The sequence below is a fragment of the Mercurialis annua genome, linkage group LG2 (genome assembly GCF_937616625.2).
Source record: "Mercurialis annua linkage group LG2, ddMerAnnu1.2, whole genome shotgun sequence".
Lineage (NCBI taxonomy): Eukaryota > Viridiplantae > Streptophyta > Magnoliopsida > Malpighiales > Euphorbiaceae > Mercurialis > Mercurialis annua.
Window position 1 is genome coordinate 37701944 of NC_065571.1, and position 12879 is coordinate 37714822.

The window sequence follows — 12879 nt, forward strand, 5'->3', positions numbered from 1 at the left end:
ATGTTTGTTTTTCTGCTAAATGGTGTATCATTGATGTATCAATGTTGTGTATATATATAGATGGATTCATATGTATCAATTCAACTCCATAATGTGATTCAGTTTACAGTGCATAAAAGAGTGATATTTGCACTGGTATATGAATTATAAAGTTGTTTGTAATATGTATTATTTATGTATCTGAAATGTATCATGTATTAATAATGTGTCAAAATATATAAAAAAATAGATCATTTGTGTCATGTGATGATCTAAGTGGAATCGTAGAATGTTACTTTTTTAGAAATTATGAGACGCATGTACACAGTTTTCAGATGTATCTTATCTGTTTAATAGATGTATCTGAAATGTATTATTTTTATATTTTTGTATGTATTATATGATGTTCATTACTCTTTTTTTGTTCAATGATTTTTCTTTTCTGTTTTGTAGATAGATAGTTTCATCAATATTTTTTGCAAGAAGTTTAGACTACCATCTTTATTTGGAAGAATGTAGCTTTTCGAAAAATATAGCTGAGTTAGTTCTGAGATGTATCTCTACTGTTTTTGAGATACATGTGTAATGTTTTTAAAATGTACATAATTTGTTTTTGAGATGTATCTGGATTATTTCTGAGATTTAGTTTGTTTTATAAATATTTACATTTTTGATATAAACTCGTATGTGTAAGATTAACTTCAACTAATGACAGATTTAATGAAGGCATTATATACTTATTTGTTCAGTTTATTTTGTATATACATATTGGATACATAAATGATACATCCTATATACACCACTGATACATGGTAGATAAATTGCTGATATGTCATAGATACACAACTATACATTGTAAATACATAATTTTATCTTTTTTTATTATTTTAATAAAATAAATTTTGAAGATACACCATAAATTATAATTTTTAAAATTCTATTCTCTTATTAACAACATATTGCTTGATTTGTCTTAAACTTTTAGCTATCTCTAATTAAAATTTAAGTTGGTTCAATTTTTATGTATATGTTATTATATATACATATTAGATACATCAACGATACATTATATACAGAACATTGATAAATTAACGATACACCATTTATTATAACTTCTTGAATCAGTCTCCAACTCATAATAATTATTTTTAACGAATAAATTATAAAGAGACTGATACATTATACATACATCGCCGATACATTATTTTCAATGAACAAAAATAATTCAAATATCCCAATTTAAAGAATCCATTATGACAAAACCATCCTCATTTCATCCAAATTTCAGGGTTCTTGGAGACCTGAAACAGATTCATATAATAATAAAGATTCAGTACAACTGCCTAATTGGTGAAATTGGTTGATTAATTAATCAAATAAAATCATAAAAACTGAAATTGAGTTGTAAATATATTTTGATACATAAATAATACCTGTTTAAATAATTCTTACACGCTGACACGCGCTGACGCGTGACTGGCGCGCTTTTCTGACACGCGTGTCATGCACGTTATTGACGCGTTTTTACAGCTGTTGACAGTTGTTTAACACATTTTTCTTGACTTTTTTTTAATTTAAATGTGTCATATGTCTATTATTTAGTGGTTGGCTAGAAAATGTAAACTTTCTCCTTATTTTGTCATGAATGTAAAGAATTTTTTTTGGCTATTTGAGTAATATTTGATTTATTTTGGAATAATTTTATTTTTTTCTCTAAATTAAATTCATATTAAATTGACAAATCACATCACGAGCCACGTGCGTAGTACGTAATGCGAAACTAGTGAATTTAAACTAATGAATGGTATACAATAAATTACTCCCTCCATTCCTTAAACAATGACGTTTTAGACTTTGAAAAATATTCCTAATTACTTGACGTTTTGGCTTTTTAGACCACTTTTTGCCTAAAATAACCTCACTGCTCTACCAGGTGCCAGGGCCCTTATCATCTTCCTCTGCAATTTTTAGAGAAAATTACATGGAATCCCTCGAAATTTTAAAACTTTATGTTAGTGACTCAACTTTTTTTTTCTTGCAAAAATCCCTCAATTTTAAAACATTCTTTTCATGTCTACCTTTTAATGGTTGTCATTACTATTTTGTCCCTATAGTGTATTTTATCTAGGGGTGTGCAAAACCGAACCGAAACCGAAAAATCGAACCGAATCGACAAATTCGGTTCGGTTCGGTTTGAGATTTCAAAGAATTTTCGGTTGGTCGGTTCGGTTCGGTTTTGAGTTAAAAAAAATTTCAGACAGATTTCTATGTAAACCGAACCGAAATAACCGAATCGAACCGAAATAACCGACCGAACCGACTGGTTCGGTTCGGTTTGAAATTTTATCTTTTCCTAAAATTTCGGTTCGGTTCGGTTTTTAAAAAAGGCCAAAATTCGGTTCGGTTCGGTTTGAACCGAATGCACACTCCTAATTTTACCTATTGTGTTTCCAATACACTCAATAATTTCTCCTAATTTTACATAAACAGAACCATTTCTAACCGAACTATCACCGGCCGGACCATTGTTGGCCGGACCACCGCGGTCAACGGCCGGACCACCGCGGTCAACGCCGGTCAACGGCCGGACTACCGTGGTCAACACCGGTCAACGGTCGGACCGCCGCGGTCAACGATCGGACCACCGCGTGTTAATGCCGGTCGGACTACCAATGGTTGGTGGTCTGACCATTTTTAATGGTTGGATCAATACTTGTTAAATAATTAAAAAATTAAATAAAACATCAGATTGGGTTAAGGGGATTTGAACCCTTGACATCTTACAAGAATAACCAAGTGCTTTGCCATTAAGGCAAAGACTTATTGCTATCAACATTTGCTCTATAATGTATATATATAATATATACATCTGATTATAAATTTATTAGAATGAAATTATTTTTATAGTGTAAATTAAATATAAACTAAATATCAATTTAAATTAAATTTACTATTAAATTAGTCTAATTTAATTTATTTAATAAATATTTACACAGTAAAAATATAAAATATACATATATTTATATTTTACACTCTTTATTAATACATGAGTAAGACTAGTAAGATATTTCAATTGCTAAAATTAAAAAATATAATGGTTTGTTGGTCAGACCCGAGGTGGTCGTGGTCAGATACATGGTGGTGGGACCCGCCGTGGTGTGCGGAAATTCAATATGAACCTAATAACGACTTAATGTCAACTCAATGACAACTTAATGTTAACTTTATTATTTATACTATTAAAAATAATTTATAAAATGACAAATATAGTAATAGTAATTTAAAAGCAAGCTATCTAAGATTTTATTGACATGAGTCGAAAGTAAATTTAAAATAAATGAACTGAATATAAACTTAATATGAACTCAATGTCAACTCAATATAAACTCAAAGTAAACTTAATGTGAACTTAATATAAATTTATGTCAACTTAGTGTAAATTTAATGTTCACTAAATATCAACTCATAGTAAATATTTTGATAAATAATTATAAATTCTAAATGAAATTATTTTTTTATTATAATAGTATAATTCATACTTTTAAAAATAAACTAATTGTAGATTGAAAGTAAATTATTTAAAAAAATTCGCAATGATTTATGTAAATTTAATGTCAACTCAACGTCGAATCAATGTAAACTCAATGATGACTCAATGTCAACCCAATATAAACCTAATGTCAACTCAACGTCGAATCAATGTAAACTCAATTATGACTCAATGTCAACTCAATATAAACTTAATATGAACTGAATATAACTTAATATGCACTCAACGTCAACTCAATATAAACTCAAAGTAAACTTAATGTGAACTTAATATAAATTTGTGTCAACTTAATGTAAATTTAATGTTCACTAAATATCAACTCAAAGTAAATATTTTGATAAATGATTATAAATTTTAAATGAAATTATTTTTTATTATAATAGTAAAATTATTTTTTTTATAATTCATACTTTTAAAAATAAACTAATTGTATATTGAAAGTAAATTATTTAAGATTTTTCGCAATGATTTGTGTAAATTAATGTCAACTCAACGTCGAATCAATGTAAATTCAATGATGACTCAATGTGAACCCAATATAAACTTAATGTCAACTCAACGTCGAATCAATGTAAACTCAATGATGACTAAATGTCAACTCAATATAAACCTAATATCAACTCAATGTAAACTTAATATAAATTAAACTTAATATCAACTCAACGTCGACTTAATGTCAAGTGAATGTAAATCTAATATCAACTCAATGTAAAATTGATGTAAACTACATGTCAATTCAAAGTAAATATTTTAGTAAATTATTATAATTTAAAAATTAACTTAATATCAACTCAACGTCGACTTAATATCAACTTAATGACGACTCAATGTCAACTCAATGTAAACCTAATGTCAATTCAATGTAATCCTAATGTCAACTAAGTGTAAATGTCATATCAATGCAAACCTAATGTCAACTCAATATAAATTTAATGTCAATCCGAAAAAGTAATTATTTTAATTTTGAAATGTAACTTAATATCAACTCAATATAAACTCAATGTTAACCTAATCTCAACTCGATGTAAACCTAATGTCAACTCAATGTAAACTTGATGATGTTTTTAGTAATTTATTATAATTTTAAAAACTAACTTAATATCAACTAAATTAACTTATATAATTTATATTGAGTTTATATCGAGTTGACATTAAGTTAATTGTGTTTCTAATACATTAATTTATAAATTTATTTTAACTTAATTTACTTTAAGTTAATATTTAATTTACACTAGTATTAATTTAATTAGAATAAATTAATTTAAATTTTAACAAGTGTAATATTTTATTAGTATTTTATAATAATATAATATTTATAATCAAACATTTTAATATGTTTATATTTAGTTTAAATGCTTTCTTATACATTATTAAAGAGTATATTTATATATATTAAAGAGTAAATAAAGACAACAAACATGTCTTGCCTTGATGGTTAGACACATGGACAAAGAGTGAGAGGTCATGGGTTCTGTTCCTACTAATAGCAAATTTATATTTTATTTAATTCTTTTAAAGTCTCACCACTATAGTTGACTGCCGGTGGTCAGTGGCGGTTGGTTAGTTTGTCTAATCAAATCCACATTTGCCTCGTGTCATCATTTGATTGATTCAAACATAGACCAATGAATAGTTGACAAATAACAAGGATAATATTATCTCATTTTCTTTTATTTTGGGTTATGAGGGATTTTTGTAAATTTTTTATTTTTTTTGAGAGATTTTTGCTAAAATCAAAATGGCGAGGGAAAAGTGAAACACCATAATACTTTTAGGGGATTTGTGTAAAAAACCCCAATTTTTATTTGTTTCTGCTCCTTGTCCATGAAATAAAACGAAAACAAAACCAGACCCAAAAAATCACAACAAACACTAACAATCTACAAATTCAATCCAACTTTGGTACTCCTCGTTAAGTGTCCGCCTTTTAGAAAAGATATTTCAAATGTGCAATTTTTTTGGATGTGTGAGTATTCAGAACAAAAAATAGAGGGGCAGAGATAGATTTAAAAAGAAAGGGGAAATTAATGAATAAATTAGCAAAAAAAATCTACCACTTGATGGCTGGCCGGCATCCGAAATTGTCATCGGTGATTTTTTTAACGGTGTTAATTTTTTTCTTTCAGTAATTAAATTCACTTGTTATTGAGTCAGTTTGGCTATTTTCAAGAAGAGAAGCAAAGCTTGAATCTGGGTATGCAGATTTGAACAAATATGAATGAACAGTAGGGTAGTTGTACAGAAAAGAAAGATGATGGAAGGGGAAGCATTTACATCTTTTTTTTATTTAAGACGTGTGGTGTAAGGGCAAATTAGGAAATCTGATGTGTATTAATGCTTTTCTTAAATTGTGTGTAACACTCTAAAACGTCATTGATTTTGGAATGGAGGGAGTACTATTCATCTACACCATTAATTACGTATGGGAGGCTATAGATTGATGACTCAATTCAGCTTGAGAAGATCTCAATCCATCACTTGCGTTTGCTAACTCAAAACATCTCTTTGCAAAAAAAGAAATCAAAAGAATTTTCTTTCAAAAAATTCACCTCGTCCTATGACTTGCGTCCCACACATGGTAAAGAGTGAACATTCAAAAAATGATGAAGAAAAAAGAGGGAAGAAGATGTGGAATTGAATGTTGGTTTTGTATCTGGCATGGCATTATTGCAAATGTAACAAGGGTGCCACACTTTCAAACTCAATTACAAATATCAAACAAGTAAAAATTCAGTTTCATCACCTTCACAACGCCAAATATATTCATCTTTGTGTCCGAACATTTGCACTAGTCATTGCTTCTATTTTATCTTTGGTGATCTCCACAAAATGACCCACTATTTCATGAAACTGCTTCAGCCCAGAGAGTGGGAGAATTATAGAAGATCTGTCAGAACCAGCCACCTGCAATTACCATCAAACCACAGCCCTTCCATTATTAATATTATTCTTTAACACATAAGGTTCACATCTAAAAGGAGTAGCTAGGTTGCTTTTAAGAAAGTTACAACAACATCACAATCCGTCGTCTAATACCTAATCAGCAACTCCATAGCTCATGAAAACACCAAAATCCTCAATTAGCCACCTCTGCTAGCTTACTAAACCATAGTCGTAAGCAGCACGATTCAGGAACAAGGTGGATGAGGAAACATAACAGCATAGAGGTGAAGTGCCCATGTTACAGACTATGATGTTAATATGCCAGTTAACAATTATTAATAAATGAATTGAGAATTATCAATTAAAATGCCCACTTAATAAATTAATTAATGAGCAGCATTTTTGTTTTTGTTAAATTTGATTTTAAGTCAGAACATATCATTAACTTCTCAAAATGAATTTGGAGAACTGTTTTACATTCATGTATGTTGTACTGTAAATCTAGATAAACATGACTCTGAAACAGATTTATTACTATTGCACAATGCTACTCAACTCAACTTAACAAAGCCATAATCCAAAATTAATTCAGGACTATTATAGGACTTTCCTTCAAATCCACACGATTTTGCATCCCATATTCTTCATAAAGCTCTAATATTTGTAACCACCAGACTAGTATCCTCTTCATATCCCATTTGTTAATAGAACAGAGCCAAGATATACCTAAATTGGGTTCTATGGGTACCTTCACACCGTCTAAAAGTTACTCTCCTATCACCACTACTCCTACTCTCACAACTAACAATGCATACACACTCAGTTTTTAGTTTTACTTGACTTGAAACCCTTTACGTCTAAGGTACTTTTCCAAAATTTGAACTGTTTAATAAATCATTCGAGTGTCTAATCAATCATCGCAATGTCATCTGCAAACATCATGCACCAAAGGATATCATCTTAGATATGCTTGGTCAGCCCATCTATGAATAAGGTAAAGAGAAACAGGCTTAACGCTGACAGCTATAGGCAATGTATCACAAGCTTTTTCCAAGTCGATTAAAACCATATGCAAATTTTTCATTGCTTCCACCAAAGCTCTCACAAGAAAGACTGCCTCAAATAGGTTATTAGAGACGCATGTAATACAACCTTAAGTAAGGTTCTACAATTTGTCTCTCCCATAACTTTCTCAAAATGAATTATGCTATCATTGCATGAAACAAATTTTTCTAAGGAAAAAGAAAACAATTTTGAAATTTAGACCAATTCATTATAATTGACAATGTTATTTAAGAAAATCAACTTAACATACTCAATTTAGACCAATTCATTATCACTTATGAAGATTATCAATTACAAATAGTCATTGTTCCACAGTTTATTTTCAAAACGTAGTGGCTAATATTTCCAAAATAAGAAAAAAATACCAGACTTAGCACATGAATGTGATCCAATTAGAGTTACCGCAGTGCATTTGTTAGCGCTTTACTTGATTAATTTTCATTTCCCCCAGGATGAATCCTTGCTTTATTTGCTTGTCATTATCGTAAAAGATAATTGTTTGATTCAATAACAAAGAAAAATGAAGAAATGTTTACTAAAACTTGCCTCGGAAATCCTGAGGAAATGACCTCGATTGTTGCTTCCGAGATCAAAGAAGAATCTTTTCTGGTCGGCTCTGATGACTTTTGAGACCTCCATGCTACCCATTTCATCTTGTGCTGGCAGTTCAACTGAGGCATCGACATTGACTACAGATTTTGGAGCAGAAATGAAGCCAGCCCCGACATCATCTGAAAGGCCAACAGAAGTTTGCTGTGGATGGTTGAAAGTAAGATGCCTGGCATAAATAAGTAAAAAAGAAGCAGCATAAATAATGCAATACGAACAGACACCTGGGTTGCAGCTTCATTAATCTCCGCCAAGATGTTCCGAAAGGCTGCCCAACCTTCATCACCAGCAGGTATAATAATAGTACTGCGGTTTCTACTCACAGAAGCTTCAGATACCTACACACAGAGGGAACAAAAGGGTGCATGAGTATGTGAATGACTATGACTCGAGCATAGTACAGAATTTCATTGGGTTACCTTCAAAAAGCGGCCCCTTCGATTCTCTCCAATGTCAAAGTAGAAGACCTTGGAGTCGAGCTGCAATTCTTTGCTAAAGAGGTCGGGGTCGTCGGAATTGACATAGTAATTGAAGAGATCGAGGAACCAAGAAATGCCAGAGCAGGGGACAATGATGGTGGAGCGGGTGGCCGATGTCTTCTCGGAAACCTTCAGGTAACGCCCCCTTGGATTCTCCTTCAGATCGAAATAAAACAGCTTGTGTTCTACCTGCAGTGTTTTACACAACAGCTCCACATCCGAGTTCCCACCACCCGAATTCCCTTCCATTCACCCCACACGCAATAACCCAATCGCTAACTAGATCTCCAATTGGATACCGATTCTTCAATACTGTCACTACTAGTAGCAATACTAAGGTTAGGAAGAAGATGATGATGATGATGGTGATGATGATGTGGAGGATGATTGACTTCGTCCCATTTTCTTTTCTTTTTTTGGTAAAATTACCAACACCCACAAAACAACTTATTAGGCCCATAACTCAAAATGGGCTCAACTGATTCTATGCACACCATCATAGCTCATCATTTTTTAATGGGACTATGACAAAAATACCTAAAATTTTAAAAATATTTACAAAAGTATCTGTAAATTTTTTTTATTTATAAAAATACGACTGATTTAAAATTAATTATAAAAATACCAAAAATGAAAATTAATTACAAAAGTACGATTTGTATAATGTCGGTATAATTATGGTATAATTTTGGAATACTAAAACTATAAATCAAATAATTTAAAAATAATATTTGGTTTATTATTAGTATAATTTCAGTATATTTTCGGTATTATCGATTATAAATTTTTATATATATTTTCTAGTTGATAACATGTATTTTTTTTTTATATGTATTTTTTACTATAGTTGGTAATGAACTAGAGAATTTGTATATCGTTGGTATAATTTTAGTATATTGTTAGGTTAATATTTAGTATGCGATGTGGTGTAATGTTGATGTAATAATAAAATTTCAGTATATTTTGATGTGTACACTTTTGGTATACTTTTGGTATACTGTTGGTATAATTTTGGTATATTATTAATTCAATTTTTAGTATACGATTTGATGTAATTTTGGTAAATTTTCATTTAATATTAAAAAAAAAATTAATATGTATAATGTCGGTATAATTTTGGTATAATGTGGATAATGTTAGTTTATTAGTATACTGACATTATACCCACAGTATACACCGTATGTTTGATATTTTTTTTATTTTTTTTTTTTGTACTTTTGTAAATATTATTAATATTTTTGTAAATGAAAAAAGTCAACATGTAGTTTTGTAATTATTTTCATTTTTTTTGGTAAATGGTGTAATTTCCTCTTTTTTAATTAGGAAAAAGGCCCCTGAGGTCAATCCAAAAGAATATTTAAGACCCTAAGGTCTAAGGTCGCTCACTTAACACCCTCTACTCGTTAAAAATGGATCACATAACACTATACCCTTACCTCCGTTAAATGTTTCCGTCTGTCAGTTATATGACTACCCTAAAACTGTTACCGTTGCATTGATGACGTGTATTCCTTTCTCTCACAAATTAAAAAATCACGGTTTCTATAAATTATAAACTCTAATTTTAATTTTTGAACCCTAAAATTAATTGAAATCCAAAATTGAAACCACTCAACTAATAAGTTCTGAAAAAACGACTAATGGCTTCGTCATCAACATCTTCAAGAATATCTGGTGGAACAAGGGGGCAAATCGACTATCTTGGCAATGATTCAATACCTCCAGCACCATTATGTGAATGTGGTGATCTCACTGTACTGTATACATCTTGGAAGGTGACGAATCCAGGCAGAAGATTTTATGGATGAGTTAAAGGAGGACAACATAAGGATTGAAAAAACTGTCAAAGATTTGTGCAAGAACAAGACTATGTACAAATATGCATTCTGCATAACTGTTATGTTACTGATATTTGCAATGTCTATATTAGGGATTTATTGAGATAATTGGTGTCTATTGCTCAAAGTTTGTAGGTTATGAGTGTATTGCTTAGGTTTTCCAGTGTTAAATGGTATTATGTCATTTTGATTTTAATGAAGTCTGATATAATTGATATGTTTCTGTACTATTGAAATTGGTGTAGCCTGAATAAGATTAAGAACACTATGAATTTGAAATCTATCTGTAAATAACATACTAATTTTATAGATTGTTTAAAATCCTTACAATACTATTAAGGATACATCATAACCAAATAGCAAAGTTTGCTAACCTCTCTACAATACATGATAACTATTGTAAGAGACAAAATGAGCAAAATGCATAAACTACTGCTTAAACTACTGCTTAATACATCCACAATATCCTTAACACTCTGGCTGGGGGGGTAGATGTACTTGAAGTACTCCCAACTAGGGGTGTTCAAATTCAGTTTGGTTGGGTTATGAGCTTATAACCACCCAAACTGAATTTCTAATATTATCTTGGGTTATAACCCAAATAATTTGGATTATGTTAGTTTAGTTATTTCAAAACCAACATGGGTTATATGGGTTATTTAACTTACTTTTTTTTTTCTTTTTATCACTCTAGATGAAAAATTTAAAACCCAAATTTCAATCTGATTTTTTTTTAAATAATAAAAAAAAATTCCAGAAAAAAATACATTTTCAGAAAAAAAAATTAAAAAAATTTTTTCCAGAAAAAATATATTTTGATAAAAAAAATATTTTTTTTAAAAACAATTTTTCCAGAAACTTTTTTTGAAAAAAAAATATTTATTTCCAGAAAAAAAATATATTCAGGAAAAAAAAATTTAAAAAAATAATTTTTTTTGAAAAAACTTGGTGAATCAATCAACAAATGTATATGCACTTTAAATAATATATAACCCAAATAAACCAAGAAACTCTTTTAGTTGGGTTATAAAATTTCAATAACCTAATGGTTTATGATTAAAATGAATATGGTGGTTTGGGTTGGTTTCACATGGTTGGTTTGGGTGGGTTATGTAAATTTTGTACACTCCTACTCCCAACTCCAGCAGAACCTTGTCTGAACTGTGTCCCAATCCTCTGTTTCCTTTCAACCTCTAACTGGCTCCCAAAAATTGCAGTTTGTCCCTTCCAAGTAAGTCCTGCTTTAGAGGGGATGAAGCCTAAGTCTCTTGGCCCAACACCTTCTGCCATGAACTGGATTTTCCTCAATTTGTTTGGATCAATGGCTGACTTGGAAGGTGGCCTTACAGGTTAAGGCATTGCATATCTGAATGTCCATGCATCAGATTCATTTTCAGGAGCAGCTGATTCCTGGCCAGGGTTAATAACCTGGCTTGATTTCAATGAACCCTGCACAACACACATAAGTCACAAACTGCAACCTAACCAAAACTACAATGCTCAACTTACAAACCAACCAACACACAACCTAACCATAACCTAAGCACACCACATCACAACCAACCAATACACAACCTAACCAAAACTGCAATGCTCAACTTACATGAAAAGTATTGTCATCATAGACAAGTCTCACACCACTAGAATCTGTATTTTTGAATTTCTTTGCATAGTGTCTTGCCAGAATTGGATTTCTCTTTGCTTTCCTTGGCCTTCCTGGTTTCCTCTTCACTTGTTGTTGCCCTTGTATGTCATCCTGTGAGAAAATGTTAGTGAGCAAAATATTTACAACAATAAGTTAAAGTGAGAAATTGTTAACTAATGGTACCTGAGAGGCATTATCAGACAGCATCCCATCATAATCACTAAAGAAATAGTTGTGACATTCAACGGGCTGAGTTGCAAAAGCTGGTACACCTTGTTGACTCCAATTAGGTGGTTCACTAGGTGTTGGCTGACTTGCACAAGCAGGAAAAACAATTGGAGGAGCCCTAGTTGTTGATGCAGCTGGAGGAGCAGTTGCTGATGCAGCTGGAGGAGCACTTGCTGTTGCAGTTGGAGCCTTGCAATATTTCTTATTATGCCCAATTTGTTTACACTTACTGCATGTGATGTGGCCACCTTTTCTGTCAATTCTTCCAGTAACAGGTAGCTTGGTAGTCTCATGGCTTGCTCTAACCCTGTTTTTCTTTGGTCTACCAGGTGGTGTCTTAAAAGGAGGTGGCTCAGTCTTTGCATACTCACTTAGTCTCCAGAACTTCTGTCCTCTAACTGGATGCATAGGATTCTCATATGCCTTATTGGACATTATCCTGTTATAACAATTGCAGATAAACTCAGTAGGTTTGCCTTTGGCACGGTATATTGCACAAATGGCATGAGGGCATGGAATTCCACTAATATCCCATGCCCTACATGTACATGATTTTCTGTCAATTGCAACTGTGTGCTGGTCCTCTCCATGGCTAACCTCATA

General features: G+C 31.3%; 1 protein-coding gene across 1 annotated transcript; it reads right to left on the reverse strand.

Moving 5' to 3' along the window:
• Positions 1 to 6133: 6133 nt before the first annotated feature.
• LOC126669967 (transcription factor Pur-alpha 1) lies at positions 6134 to 8989 on the reverse strand. The gene is made up of 4 exons (XM_050363616.2): positions 8506 to 8989; positions 8311 to 8424; positions 8024 to 8230; positions 6134 to 6433 (listed from the first exon to the last, which is right to left on the reverse strand). The coding sequence occupies exons 1-4, from the start codon at positions 8812 to 8814 to the stop codon at positions 6293 to 6295; spliced, it is 771 nt and encodes a 256-aa protein (XP_050219573.1). The 5' UTR covers positions 8815 to 8989; the 3' UTR covers positions 6134 to 6292.
• Positions 8990 to 12879: the final 3890 nt, after the last annotated feature.